Source organism: Gymnodraco acuticeps, unplaced genomic scaffold (assembly GCF_902827175.1).
Source record: "Gymnodraco acuticeps unplaced genomic scaffold, fGymAcu1.1, whole genome shotgun sequence".
Taxonomy (NCBI): Eukaryota; Metazoa; Chordata; class Actinopteri; order Perciformes; family Bathydraconidae; genus Gymnodraco; species Gymnodraco acuticeps.
Window position 1 is genome coordinate 433,627 of NW_022989764.1, and position 16,055 is coordinate 449,681.

General features: G+C 41.5%; 1 protein-coding gene across 1 annotated transcript; it reads left to right on the plus strand.

Annotated features, from left to right (window-relative positions):
• Positions 1–1,272: 1,272 nt before the first annotated feature.
• On the plus strand, positions 1,273–3,736 carry LOC117546117. Its single transcript, XM_034216227.1, has 3 exons — positions 1,273–1,915; positions 2,523–2,658; positions 2,867–3,736. Exons 1-3 carry the CDS (start codon positions 1,323–1,325, stop codon positions 3,617–3,619), a joined length of 1,482 nt encoding a protein of 493 aa, XP_034072118.1. The 5' UTR covers positions 1,273–1,322; the 3' UTR covers positions 3,620–3,736.
• The last annotated feature ends 12,319 nt before the right edge of the window (positions 3,737–16,055 follow it).

Consider the following 16,055-nt stretch of genomic DNA (forward strand, 5'->3'; position numbering starts at 1 on the left):
TGTGACCTCCAGGACTTTGTATCGCACAAAGTCTGTCAGCTAGATCCCAGATCCAGCCTGACCTTTGTAAAAACATGTAAAGTGGAGAGAATCCCAGACTTTAGACAGCTCGGACAGTTTTCCTCCTGACCTGTGCTTCACCTCAGGCTTCACAGAGGCATCTTGACACTTGAGTCGTGTTTGGCCACCGAATCACACCTGAGGAACACAGATTGTCTTTACTCTGAAATGATTTCAGGACTCGCATCGCTCTTTCCTCTGTTTCAGCGTCCCTTTGGGAGAACAGACAGGTGTGTGTGTGTGTGTGTGTGTGTGTGTGTGTGTGTGTGTGTGTGTGTGTGTGTGTGTGTGTGTGTGTGTGTGTGTGTGTGTGTGTGTGTGTGTGTGTGTGTGTGTGTGTGTGTGTGTGTGTGTGTGTGTGTGTGTGTGTGTGTGTGTGTGTGTGGCTGTGTGTGTGTGGCTGTGGACTGCATAAACAGTAGTTCATTAGTTTGGACAGCAGAGGTCATTGTTACTCACACAGAGCAACACTATCATATTTACATAGATTATTATTTGATGATTTAATTGTTTCCTTATGTGTAACAAAATATAGAATGTTTGTAATGGAAACGGAATGTAAAAGGTTGTTAATTAATGTTAAATAATTGTTTTCCACCTGTGCGGTTTAATCCCACTCCCTTGTTAACCCTCAGTTGATGAGGCTGTGATTGTCTCGGTATGAAAGAGTCCTTAAGACTAGATTGTTTGTTCTCTTGGTTTGATGCCGCACGGTTTTCTCAAGTGACTGTTCTTTAGTTTCCTCGGTCCAGAGTGAAAGGGAAATGGTCCCACCCAGAATCTAAACCCAAACGTTTATTTGAGGCAGGTAAGAAGCAGTGGTGGCCAGCCCAAAGGGGCGCCAGGGGTGCCGCCCCACCTCTTCCCACATTCTAGATTGTCATTTAAAAATATTTAAATGTTTTAATTCATTCCTTTTTTTTGTATGAACAAGGTACATATTATATAGTTGGTGTCAGTTAGATGTATAATCTACGATAAAATATCGATACAAATTGTTTTACGATGTCTAAAGTTACTGATAAATCACGTGTTTCCTGCTTGGGGCACAGAAATCTTTGCCCATTGACTCTCGGGTTGCAGTCGAATATTCCAAAAATCAGCTCCTATCGTCTTTTCCTATCCACTATAGGCTACATGCACTAGGGTCTGAGACGTACTTCCGCCTTAGCGGTAATACGGCTCGGCAGCTTCCGGTTTGCTTCCGGTCTGCGTAGCTGAGCGTCCACAAATGTTTTACTGTTTAAATCTGTGGTTTAAATATGAGTCGACGGAAGATTTTCAAAACGGAGCATTTGCAAAGACAAGTAAAGAACTACTCCGAGCACTGCTGTGTCCCACTTTGTACGGCGTCAGCTAAATTCAACGGCGTCCTAAGTTTCCATGGCTTTCCGACCGAACTCGAGCTGCGAAGACAGTGGCTGGTTAAAATACGACGCGATAACTTTACAATCTCCTCTCACTCCAAGGTCTGCAGTCGTCACTTCGCTACGGATCAACTAATAGAGCCAAAAACCCTTGATGGCCGTAGGAGGCTTGTGAAAGGTGCTGTCCCAACTCTGTTTGAGTGGAATCACTTCACTGCTCAAACACCGCGGGCTAGTGTTTGGGAGAGAAGGGAGCGGCCCACTGAACCAGTCTCTCGGGAGGAGCAGGAAGAGCACATCGATGTCCGTGACCATGATTACTGCTCAACCCCTGAACCAGCTTCACTGGACATGTCCTCTCAAGCTACAGAAGACAACTCCAAAACATTGGAGGATCTGCAGAAGCAACTGCAGGAGTTAAGAGTCCAGCGAGAGTTTTGCTTACAGCGGTTTGCTGGCTCCGACGACAACATCCGATTCTATACCAGGTAATGTTTTGGCTAAATTCTATCCAAGTTTTTGAGATGGGTTAGCTTATAAAGAATCCTGTTTACCTGCCGTTTGACTGCTGACTATTTGCATGCAGTGTTGGAATAAGTAGGCTACTCAACTTAACTGAAGTATAAGTACAAATACTATGGTTTGAAAATACTCCTGAACTGAACATGTAGAATCATAAATCATGTGTTTTCATAAGTAACTAGAAACTATGAAGGTTAACTAAATGTGGTGGAGTAAAACATACTAATACTAACATACTGATAATACTTTACTACAAGTGGAAATCTTCAAAACCTTACCAAAGTAAAAGTACATGTCAATATCCACTGCGTTTCTCCCAGTTGCACACTTAAGAATGAAGAGTAAAAGTAGTCATTCTGTGTAAAATGTTCCCTGTATGTTTTAGATTATTATTACTGCTGCTTTAATGTAGTTGTTACATGTTACTGCTGTATATTACTATACCTGCACCAAGTGCCTTCTTAATCAGTCTATTTGAATTGTAATGTATTATAGCAAACAAGAGGAAAGCATTAGCCCATGTGTTACAGTTAACGAGTAAATTAATGACTGACATGTGTCTTTTGTGTACAGATTCCCGAGCTATAACCACCTGATGGCCTTCTGGTTTTTGATTGAGCCTTCCATTTATAAAATGGCTCGTGTTACAAGAGCGATATCAGCTGCCAAGAGGAATGAAGAAGTGGTTACACACGCACGTCCATCAACAGTAGGCTACGTTTCTTTTAACACACAATCTAAACACAAACGGAAGGGAAAATGTTTCTCCAACATTTCATTGCTTTCGTGTAGGCTAAAAGGCTATAGTACTCAATCCTTTTTGAATACATCAGAGAACTAAAACAACTTAATGTTTTTCCCATGGTGTGCTACACTCATGACATTAATATAGTACCCTTTTTTGGTTTATCTTCCAGAGACAGCTGCTTCAGCCAATTGACGAGTTCTTCCTTTTTCTCTGCTTCCTGTCGGTGGGTTTGAAAGAGAGGGACCTTGCAAACCGCTTCAACGTACACCAGTCCACTGTGAGCCGCATCATTGCAACATGGACGAGTTTTCTTACAACTTTATTGGGGTCACAGTGCATCTGGCTTACACCTGCAGAAGTTCAAGCCCACCTCCCAGAGGCATTCAAAGATTTCCCAGACACACAGGTGATCCTGGATTGCACAGAGCTGAGGTGTCAAACACCATCCTCACTCCTCCTCCAAAGTGAAATGTATTCTACATACAAATGTCACTGCACCATGAAAGCCCTGGTTGGCATAGCCCCACATGGCGCAGTGACATTTGTTTCCAGTCTGTATGGTGGTTCTGTCAGCGACAAGGAGATTTTCAAACAATCTGGAATAGCTGCATTGTTGACTGAAAACATGGCAGTGATGGTAGATAAGGGCTTCCTGATCAGCGATTGCTGCAAATGCAAAGTGTACTGCCCACCTTTTCTGTCAAAGCAGAAGCAAATGCCAGCCTATCAGGTGAGGGAGACACAGGCCATTGCCAGACTGAGGGTTCATGTGGAGCGTGTCATTAGGAGGATAAAAGAGAACACACTTTTTGATGGTGTCATCCTCCTGTCCCATGCCTACAACATCAACCAACTGTTTGCAGTAGCATGTATGCTGTCAAACTATCAGAACAAAGCACTGGTCAAGAAATGGGTGAAATAAGACAAGATGATGACACCTGTGCAGGTAGCTGTGATTAAGCTGGGTGAGCACACCGTAATCCCGTGTTGCCTGACACACGCTAGTGTTTTGTTTGAATAAATGGTAAATAGCAAATTACAATGCGTTGATGATTTCTTACAAATGCACTGATTTACTATTCATTACACAAATCACTTCACTTTATTGTCTTTTTAAATACAATTGTATATTTATTTACATATATGAAATGTGACAAACAATATATATCAAAAACAAAATATTGAAATCACATTTTGTTGTCATTCAGAACACATGATTGAGGGATTGCCTCCTAAAAACAATGACGGCTGAGCCAGGGTCTAGCAGCTAACTGCTTACAGAGTTAACAATGGCTACTGTGCCCACTACGTTTTTAATGACAGGTACTTCGGCATGTATGTGTAAAAAAAAAAAACTACTTTTTCTCTGATTGCTCTTTGCACTTCTGGATCTGTGTATATTCTTTGCACCAGGTAGTCCTCTTGTGCCCACACTACAAAATCACACCACTGCATCCCAGATACAATAAGTTGACCCTGTACTTGCCAGTAATAGGCATGGCTTTTCTTGAGCTTAGGGGAGCCACATTCCATCTGCACATATTTGCAGTCGACATAATTTGGGACATTGGGACATTTGAATTCAACAAGGCCAAATTGTGGATATTCTGTTGGGTCAAAAACAACTCCATCAGGGGAGGCACCAAGCCAGGGCGTAGAGGGGTGAATGACAAGGGGAGTAGTTCACGTTTGCCAGTCTACTGTATTTAGCTGCTACTGTGGGCTCCATCTCGGCACCTCTCCTCATTTCTGCAGTCTGCCTTGTACCTTTGAGTATTCGCTCTGCAAGAGAGTTAGCAGAGCTCTCACCTCTGATGTGACAAATCTCTCTTAACCTAGAGGCAGTAACCCTGGGTTTGCGGAGCAGATGCCACTCTGAGCTAGAGCTTTGCTCACGGGTAGCCTCCTCAATTTTGTGAGACATTTCCAAATCAACAGATAAGCTGTTCATATGTAGTTGCTCCTCTTCTGAGCACACCAGCGGTAAATCACATGGCAAGATCACATACCCCTATATGGGCAAGTGGGGTGTTGGTGGTGTGTCAGTGTGAAGTGTGGTGTACCGAGACGTCAAAGCAGGCATCTGATAGGACAGAACACTGCCCTCCTGCACAATCCCGAAGGCACTTTCCACAAGGGGCTTGTCAGGTCTCATGTTCATTGTGGTCACAAGCGGCCTGTCTTCAATGCCGAATGCTGAGTATGCCTCCGTAACTCTGAACAGGCAGGGATCTGGTAATGGCCCCACCATGCCTCTGTAGAATCCACTCCTACAAAGAATGGCAAAGACAATATAGCACATTAATGTGACAATAAAGGTTAGGAATACAGCACCAGCATTATGAATTTTAAAAACACAGGAAACACAATTTTCCAGCTAAAATGACCTTACTCCAGTCTGCACCATCCTATTTGGTACAGGCTTGGTGAAGACCATGGAGTTGATGGGCCCTGGCTTCACACCCTTAAGGAAAAGACAATTACTGTTCGTTGAGTCACTTTAAAACAAAAACTCTGTGAAAGATTACAAGTATTTGAACCTCATTGAAATTACCATTGTTCGCGGCTTGTGCCATTGCTGTTCCGATTCAGTACAGCTATGCACAGGTGGCACAACTGGCATGTTCAGTTCAGTGTAGTGTGCTGTTTGGAACAGCAATGCTACTGTGTGATTGCACAAAACAGTTCCTGCAACACAGGAGCACTGGTTGTGCGTGAGCACCACTGGTCAGGCCATCGGGAGGACCGGGAGGTTTCCCGATGGCCTGGCCTGCGGATTTTTTTTTTTTATGTATGTATTGTGAACGCAACGCTGCGCAAATGTGGGTCTGACTCTGCTTCACAGAGGGTGACTGGCTGTCTACATGATGTGGCCTGCCGACATGGCCACTTTCATACAGATCATACACTAATGCCCTCGATTGGTCTCTGTGTGTCATTCAAGCTCGGGAGGGTGTGTATGTGTGGCACGAGAGAGCGAGAGAGAAAGCGCGCGCACCGGTTACGTGTATTGTTGCTGTTAGCATCTGGTGCTAGCTAGCTGCGCTAATGGATATAATGAGCTGTCAACAAGGTGGAGGAGTCCTCTCCTGTCAGACTGAGAGGCTGATAACTACAGCTCAGGGGCCTCATTTATAACGCTGTGCGTAGGATTCACGTGGGAAGGTTGCTTACGTAGTAGAAATAAAAAAAATAGGTACAGAAATGTTCCGACATTTTCCGATTCACCAAACATTGCGCACCGGCGAGGAAAGTGCGTACAGCACTTCCTACGCCGGTTTCCCTTTATAAATCACAACCGACTCGAAATGCGGTGCAGCTTCTGCGGGCTTCACGTAACGCCCATATTTGCCTATAAATAGTCAAAGAAACGCCCATTCATTCATTCTGACTGACTGCATGAAGAAGATCGCAGGAAATGACGACAGAACAGCTAAAAAAGACAACTCACACCGTGTCAGATTCTGGTTATTTTGGGGAGGTGGAGATAAATCATATTGTTTGGTGGATGCAGTTTGAACCAGGGGAGCAGCATGGAGGTCGGATCGTCACCTAAATAAATAAATAAGTGGTCCGAAAAAGGTTAATGACAAAAAGAATACACATAGCCTTCCTCAGGCAGTGTGTTTGTACCGGGGACAGGAGACCCCCCCCTTGATGAGAAACTGTAAGAAGTGAACGGGGAATCCCTCCGGAGTGGAGTCATGACGACTGGATCTGAATTATGTGTTTGTATTTGGTGGTTTGTGTCCCAGCTGTGCGCAGCGTCTCCACTGCAGCCTGTGCATCTCAACCCCCCCCGCAGCAAGCCTATATCCACCAGTTAAAGGAAATACAACTAATGTGTTGTGTTATTAGTTTAGTTTCCATACCTCCTGTGTTTTACGAGCGACTTATCAAGTTTTGGCAAACTACAACAGTTTCTACAACCTATAGAAATGCAAAAAGACATCAGTTTAGACGTAATTCTGTCCTCCTGCTTACCGCATAATTTATGAGAAAACATTTATAACATTAACACAACATATTCGAGGTGGTTTTAAATAACATATCCGTATTTATTTATTTCTCCAAGTTATGTTTTTGTGTGCACTGAGGAGTCTCAAACAGGCGTTTGTTTAATCATTTTAAGATTGGCTTTAATCAATGTTTGAAAATGAATTCTTCATATATGATAAATGAGAGGTAACATTTTGTTTATGGTATTATTTCCACACATTTCTCTCCATTCTTCCTTCTGCCAACGGCGTCGCAGTTTCTCGTCTCTCCCGTTGTTGTGCGTACTGCGTAAGCATGGGTTAGAGTTTACGTGGAGGACCGCACATTTTCCCGTCAAGTTAGTATTTTATAAATCGCAAACATTGCATAGAAACTGGCGTACGACATTTTTTGAGCGTATATCGCTTTATAAATGAGGCCCCAGGTGACGTAAAGGACTCTCTGAGTGTTTAGATAGTTAACTTAGTCTAAGTTCTCTGTGGGTCTCAAACGGTTTGGTCACCATTTATGTAAACACATATTTCCATTTGAGGGGGGAGTGATTAGTAAAATATGCATGAATAATAACAACATGTTAACTAGGTGAAAAAAGTTAAGATACACTTAATAAACTTGTTGAGAGCTAAAACTAGTCTTTGCTGCTGCCTCAAAGAGGAGCAGGGGGGAGAGGGGGGAGACAGGAGAGGCTGGATCAGGGGCCCGGACACACTCACAACTATAAATGAACCAAAAACAAATAAATAAACAAGTTCAAATGTTTTTAAATAATGGTATGTTATTGGTTATGGCCATGTTCTTATGATTTTATGATTATTTAAATGTATACAGTTATGTTTCATATGGGTGTAGTCTCTTTATTTCCCCCTCAAAGTGCACCAGATTGATGCTTTTAAGTCCAACATTTAAAAAAAAAAAAAATCTTACCGGGGGAGCATGCCCCCCGACCCCCCTATAGGATTTGAGGTCCACCTCCACTTAAAATATGTTCACATGGATAGGTTCCTAAATAGATTTGCACATGTTTTTTAAATAGTAACCCATGTCCATATGTTTATTCTGGGGTAGTAGATTTAAAGTTTAGGGCTATCACTACGGGCAGCAACGCTGTAAATATTGACAAATAAATCCAGCACAATGGCACAAAAGAAAACTGGTAGTGGCCTGGCTGGGTGTATAATTCCCGGCCTGACTTATTGTCCCAGTCCGGCCCTGCCACTGGTGATGAATCACGAAGCGTTATCTAAAAAAGAGAGAAGAAATACTAGTGATTAGTAACCTCACTTGTTACTATGAGCCAGGAGGTTATTATGAGTAGAATTATTGGTTATTTTTACTGACCCATTATCCTAGAAGAAGCATGTATTCCTGAATGCTTAGTGTTACCCTACAATACCACAATGAACTTTCTTTGGAAACTAAGATGCCTTGAAAATTGTATTAAAGCAATTTTGACTATATATTTGAACCCCCAAACTTACACATCCATAATCAATGTAATAATATCTGACCAATCAGCTGTGATAAAGCAGGGAGAAGTAGGACACTGTTGAGATTCCCTTAAGGTAAACTAATGTTTAACTGAACTGAAACTCAATAAACAGGGGGGAACACAGTGTCAATGCTGCCTGCCTACACTCAAACTGTGTGCTGTCTCGCTCTTCCGCATTGACCTGTAGCACAAGGCTCTCACGCTGACCTGCCCTGTCAGCCTGTCTTTATTGGGCACTGAATGAAGAAAAACAGAGCAACAGCGTTAGATCTATACTCACTTCAAAACATCTATGGCAACATTGCTTTACAAAAGCTGATAACATTATGCAGTGTGGCTAACAACAAGACGACCTCTAGTTGGCTAGGCTATAAGGCTATTAAACGATAGTATTTTTTAGCAAAATGGCTAATGTTTTAAAGAATTAACACCAGAAACAGTACATAGCGTTACCCAGAGCCCTATGGTAGTCTACTATGGTAGTATAACTACTATTATAATAGTAGTTATACTATAGGGCTCTGGCGTTACCTAGCTTTTGACAGCTAACGTTAGCGTAACCCGGAGCATAAGCTAGCTGGTGTTACCTTCTTACCTTCATAGTTGTGTATATATGACGCAGCATATAATTTGAAGCCTTTATCGAGTTTGCTGGCTTGGGCTTTAGTTGTCCGGCAAATCCGATGAACATCTGACATTTTTAATTTCGGAAGCTTTTGTAGGCAGCGTGTGTAGAAGGTCGTCATTTTCAAACAGGAAATGAATCGGCCGCTATGAGTAGAATGCGGAAGTGACTGTGCATTCCTTGACCTCTGTGTGAAATGTCAAGGGGTTAAGGAATAGTGGATAGGAGAATTCAAAAGGGACTTAGGAAAAGAGACTGCGGTGCTTTGATAATCCAACTGCACTTACACTATCGACGTATTTATGATGCACCAGCGGACGTCATGAATGTGCGTCTGCTGCTGTGGGGAAACTACAGATCTCTTTACAGCAAACTACATGGATGTTTAATAAGAACGGAGGACTACTGTAAACACATCTAGAACACTTTACACTGTGCTCTTATGGTGTTGTTTTATGCTTTATAAACGTGGACAACAGAGAAACATAAATTATTCATGAACGTGGTTGGAATTGAAATAAAAAAGTAAAGTGAAACTTATGCTCGTCACCCTCTCCCTCCGGTCCACATTAATACAAATGATCCCAATAGCCTACGTATGATTGTATGAAAATATCTTAAAATAAATATAAATGTATTTATTATAAACGTTAGTCCTTAACATCTATCACTGTGTATATCACCATTCTTTTAAAAGTTGAACAAACCCCACACAGCTCAGTGAAATGTTGACTTTATTTGATAATTTCAGTAAAAACTAACGTTCATATTTCTCATTTAGATTATAATACTGATGAACGTTCAGAACAAAGAACTTTTACCACATACGTTTTAAAATGCTTAATAATCACCGTAACTTTCATGATATAATTTCTCGGTCATAATCGGTTGTTTCCGTGAACGGCCGAATGTTGTGTCACGGTAAACATTGCGGCCGCAAGGCATTGTGGGGCAGCATTTTCTCCTTTCTTTTCTTAAAGGAAGGTCCAGTGTTTCCTAAGCTAAAGGAGAAGATTCAAACCTCCTTTCCTCTCATCTAGAGATTCTAGACTCTAGAGCAGGGATGAGCAAATGGCGACCTACTCTTTTTGCGGCCCCTTAATTTATAAACAACGTAATTAATTTAAAAGTACTTGTAGTACTGATACCGTCCACTAGACTCCTAATTACGTCGCAATCTGCGTACATGATTTCGTTCGGCAGCCAAATACCGCAAAATAATCTGTGACGCGTTTGTGTGTATTGTGTTTGTTTCCCGGGGAAACACTCTCAAGAAACACAGGCTGTTGTTATGCCTGGGTTGCGTTCCAATAGTCCATTTAGCTTAGAAACCTTACTAACCAAGTGAAATGACCCGGAAGTACGCCATGTTAAGTGCCGTTCCAATTCTCTAAATGAAAGGAAAGGAGGTTTCAAACTTCCTTTATAACCTTTAGCATAGGAACTACTGGACCTCCCTTGACGAAAGGAGAGGAGAAAAGGCTGCCCCACAATGCATTGCAGCCGCAGCATTTGCCGTCACTCAACAGTCGGCCGTTCACGGGAAACAACCGATTATGACGGAGAAATGATATCATGAAAGTTACGGTGCTTATTAAGCATTTTAAAACGTATGTGGTAAGTTGCCAAAGTGCTTTGTTTTGAACGTTCATCAGTATTATAATCAAAGAGAAATATGAACGTTAGTTTTTACTGAAATGATCAAATAAAGTCAACATCTCACAGTCTTTACTGAGCTATGTGGGGTTTGTTCAACTTTTAAAAGATGTTTGAATGGTGATATACACAGTGATAGATGTTAAGGACTAACGTTTATAATAAATACATTTGTATTGATTTAAGATCTTTTCATCAATCATACGTATTGGGATCATTTATATTAATGTGGACCGGAGGGAGAGGGTGACGAGCATAAGTTTCACTTTCCTTTTTTATTTCAATTCCAACTTTGGTCATGAAGAATATGTTTCTCTGTTGTCCACGTTCATAAAGCATAAAACAACAGCATCAGAGCACGGTGCAGAGTCTCTAGATGAGTTTACAGTAGTCCCTCGTTCTTATTAAACATCCATGTTGTAGTCCGCTGTATAGAAAACTGTAGTTTCCATAGTTTCCCCACAGCAGCAGACGCACATTCATGACGTCCGCTGGTGCATCATAAACACGTCGGATAGTGAAAGTGCATTTGGATTCTCTAAAGTACCGCAGTCTCTTCTCCTAAATCCTTTTGAATTCTCCTATCCACTATCCCTTAACCCCGTGACGTTTCACTCAGAGGTCAAGGAATAGGAGATAGGGTTAGAATTTAGGAGCTGATTTTTGGATTATCGGAACGCAACCCTGCTGTGACGTTAAGTTGCCGCTTGTAATTATGCCTTTACAAGCTTCAAAGTTGTATTTATCATCTGAATTTGGCGAAACAATAATAATATTCTAAATACCAAGACTTTGTTTATTTGAAATCAGATGAAAACAAACTGTCACGGACCCTGCCGTGTTATCTATGATTACTATACGCAAGTGACTTAAAGCACATATCAGAAAAAACTAATAGTCTAGCAGCAAGTCCTCAAAAAAGGCTTTAGTTTTCGAGATACCCCTACCCGAAGTAGAACAAATGACAACAATGATTTTTCTTATCTTTAGGGTCTCCCATTAATGAAATTGATTGTCAAATTTAATTTTGGGGGGAAAATGGTTGTTCTTTCGAACTACCCCAATCCCTGAAAAAGAGCCAAATTAGACCAGGCCGAATATGGGAAAGGTGACAAAAAAGCCCATAACTTGATAATGACCACTCTTTTCCTCTTCAGATTTGCTGAGGTATGAACCAGGTCCTACATCACCAAATAGTCAGACAATTATTTAACTAAAGAAATACTGAATTATAGTCCTGTAAACTTAGCTTTAGTTTAGACGGAAATTGTACTTTTGGTGATAGGAACATAGGACTCAATCACTTTTCTCTCATTTATTAGAAAAACAGAAATCCCTAAAAAATATACCATTCCTGAATTGTCTAGGGTGCTATTGAACACTAACCAGCAGGTGCTATTGAACACTAACCAGTAGGTGTATGGAAATATCTGGTACAGTTCTATTGCAAATGAGATTTCTTTAGACATAGGCCTACCTCTTCTCTAATACAGTCAAATTCCGAATGGGGGATAAGTGGCATAATAGCCTATAAGTTAAGAATGCTCACCAGGTGGCTGAACTACATCACCAATTAGTCAGAATAAGAGTAACCCAATACAATAAAGTGTATTAGTTCTAAATTACAAGACTCTAAAACATAGGTGTAAATAGTACAGGTTTTATTGAAACTGGAACCTTAATTCAAAGTACAGTATACAAATCATCAAATAATTCTGTGAGAGGTCAAGTATATAGATACTAGAATATAATGTTGAATGTCAGGTTCCTCAGAAACGTTAGGGGACACATGTCAGCCACTATTTCAAGCATACTACGTCATCGAGTGCTACCGAAGGACTGTTCCAATGTCCAGCATGCTTGGAATTCTACCGAGCCTGGCGTGCTTCGTAGCGAGAAATTTCGAGGATGCACATTGTTGAATCCAAGATGGCGGTGGCAGGCAGGTCAGGTGTAACAGGAGCTCTCATTGTTAACATACCTTCATTTTAAACTTTTTAAACATGGGTCCATTCTTAAATCCGAATAATGGGCCCTGCATCTTAGCAGTGCACACAGACAAATTGAAGCACTTTGGGTACGGGAAACACGCTCTGATGCAAACATTTGTTAACATAACATAAACATAACCTTAAGCGAAATAGTGAAGTCCGAGACAAACGTCAAAGTAACTGCCGTATCATCATCACACTCTACCTGTTGCTATCTGGAGACGTACATCAGTGCCCAGGCCCAACAACTCGAAACATCAACCGTGAAGTCACGAAGAGCAGGGATGTGCACAGGTACGGGCTAATGTTGCCCGGGCAACGGCCCTTTTGAACTTTTTGGCTGACCTGCCCCTCTGGAGAGAGCGAAAGTCTTTTTTTTCTGTTGTGGCCGAATAAACATGATAAGCCCACAATTAGTATTGTAGAGTCTCGCTGCGATAAAACACACCTTGTCAGCACTGTCATCTGCCCCCAGTCACGTGACTTTGTTTACAATCTGACAGCTGAAAGCAAAGGAAAGCCCTCCGAGTCCGGTCCGGCCTCATATGGCTATGGTGATCATGTGCCTGCCTGGCTTTGGTGGCCAATCCTCGGGTCAATCCGGAAATGTTCCCGTTTTTAAATATGCTTAAATTGATTTTGAGTTTTCTCATGGCAGTTAGAGTATAGGGGACAAACCAGGGACTTTACTTCCTCTTGACACCGTCGGCTATTTACAAAAAAAACACCTAAATATACTTGTTATTGTGTTTCTGTGTCTTTTCATCTGCTCCATAAACTCCCTCTCTCTCTTTTCTTGATTGCCCTCTCTCACATACGGGAGAACACTTCACTGTCCCGCTTCATTGTAGGATTTCTGCCATGTCTCTACTTTAGTTTGACCTTCTCTGTTATTAAAGGGATAGTGGAAATGGAACCTCAAATAGTTTCGTTTTCACTTATATACAAGCATAATTACGTACCAAAACAATCACACCTGATTAAAAAAATATAATAATTGCCTTACGCATGTTAGAAGCACTTTATTGCAGCTTCCCCGAAGTTTTTTAGAAACGAAATGTTCGACTCAGCCAAACCGGAAGTGACGAAAACTTAGGAAGACGATACGATAACAAACCATGGCGTCTATGCAGAATGAACGTGGAAGGGCAAATATACCAGACAAAGAAGAAGGATTGTACGAGGTATCCAGTGATGATAGCGAGTCAGAAACATCCTCTCGGCTTTCCTACGAAAATGTCGTTTTAGGAACTGAATCTGAATCCGGTTCAGTAAGCGACGATGGTGACAATATTGAGCCAGACGATGGACCATTACATCCTTATTTGTTCGAGCCCGAGCTGATGGTTCACGGCATGGGCAATGGCGAGGATGACCAGGACCAGGCCCCAGATGATGCACCCCTACGCACAAATAATCTTGACTGGTAGGTCCCTAAGCATAGCTCACGCATCTTAAGATCACCTGTAGCCTTTACAAATATTAATCATTGTTAACCAGTTAAGCCCGAAGGTCCCCCCAGTGGACCCCTCCCACAGTTTTTTTTCTCTCACATGTCTCAGGGCTTCTTAACATTTATGAAACTATTAATGTTTCATACCCTTTTAAAAGGTAAGAAACTCCGCTAACTGACAATAAGAGCAATTGTTAGCCAGAAAAAACACAAGAGTAATACCAAGCCTTTGAATTAGCATTGAGCGAAACAATGCTAACTAATGCTAACGCTTTTTTACACACAACACACGGTAGAAATGCCCTTATTACTATTTTAACTGCACAAACAAGATATACGATTTAAAGCTGAGACTCCACAGATTCCACACATGTAATGTCATCACTGTAAGACCTCGAATTCCTGGAGCTATCAGCCAGAAAAGAGAAAGTAAACAACATCCGGTTCCAAAAATATTACAATAATTACGTCTTACCTTTTTTGATTTGTGATCAAAAGTTGTGTTCAACGGAATAAAAACGCATCTCAAGGTTAATCCAATGTCGTTGTGTCACGTAGAATTATTACGATACGCCATTCTCTGCATTTGCTGTCGCACTACAGCCATACAAAACACATCTATTCACCATAATAAAGGTCGGCTATTCACATGCAAATGCTATTGAATGTCCGCCATTGTTTGTGCCCGTCTTCCTATGCTCTCGTCATCACCCGAAGATTCCCGACGATTCCCGAAGTATTTCGTTTCATTGAGAGGGCGCAGTAAAATTTAAAATAAAATGAAACTAGGCGCATGAAATTAAAAAAAATTGTTTATTATGCTTATTTTTTATAAAAATACATAAGTTAAACCCAAAATTCGCAGATTTCCACTATCCCTTTAAGTTATGGAATACTAAATACATAAGTAATTAGATACCTTACCGTTACTGCGCTCATAATGAATGATAAGAATAAGAATAATGCGTATTGAACTGGTTTAATCAATTAGTGATTTTATTTAAGGCACAGCAGTTACAATGGTCAAACTACATTACAACAGAATTGTCCGCATTTTATCTTTAATAGTTACTAACATTCGATATGTTAATGAGATATGGACCGCAAACTATTTTTTCCCCTGTTTTCATTTTTTTCTAGTTTAGAGCAATAGCCCCTCCAAATGTCTGTGCACGTCCCTGACGAAGAGCAACAACCCTGTCTCTCAGGTACGTGACACTCACAGAGAAAGCACAGTGATTGAATACTAGTGGTGCACGATAATTATCGGCCCGATAATTATCGGTCCGATATTAGGAATTATGACGTCATCCCGATAAAAGTATTAATAGCCCCGATAATATACAATATATTTTTTGGGTAAAAAAAAGAAAAAAATACTGCGGTGTGGGTGGATTGGGATGAGGGGCGCTTATTTTTCCCTCGGCTCCTCCCGTTTTGCCAGTACTGTGGTATTAGTGGCAGTGGCGGCCGGCCCATAGGGGTGCTAGGGGCGCCGCCCCACCTCTTCCCACATACAAAAAAATAAATTAAAAAATATATAATTTAAATTTGTATTTTTAATGAACAAGGTAAATATCATACAATTGGCATCAGTAAAATGTATAATCTACAATAAAATCTCGTTTAAAATTGTGTTACGATGTCTAAAGTTACTGATAAGTCACATGTTTCCTGCCTGGCCTTGTCCATGGCATTAGTTTATCATTACCGGGCGGAGCCCCCGAGCCAAACAGCAGCAACCAGCACGTTGCAAAAGTCTCAATAGTAAACTGTGCCGCCGAAACATAATTTCAGCCAATCAGCGCCGTCAAATATTTTGGTCACGAGGGCGCTCACGTTGGCGCCCACGTTGCTTACGTGCGTTGACGTGAGTTGTTTTTTAGACTCGTGAGTGACCAAGGTGACGCAGTAGTTGGATGAGAATGGTGTGCAGGTGGAGTTGCCGGACCTCGGTCCCCGCCCAATTCCGTGCAAGAGTTGCTCTCCAATCCTTTCGAAAGGAGAAGTTTGGGAGATAAACTGTTGCTTAAAGACCTTGGACCGGACCAACCCGATTTGTATATATCACAGCAAGCTCGTGAAAAAGACAAAACGTATCAACCAGGCTTCTCACGTAGCTGGTACACCAGAAAGGCATGGCTA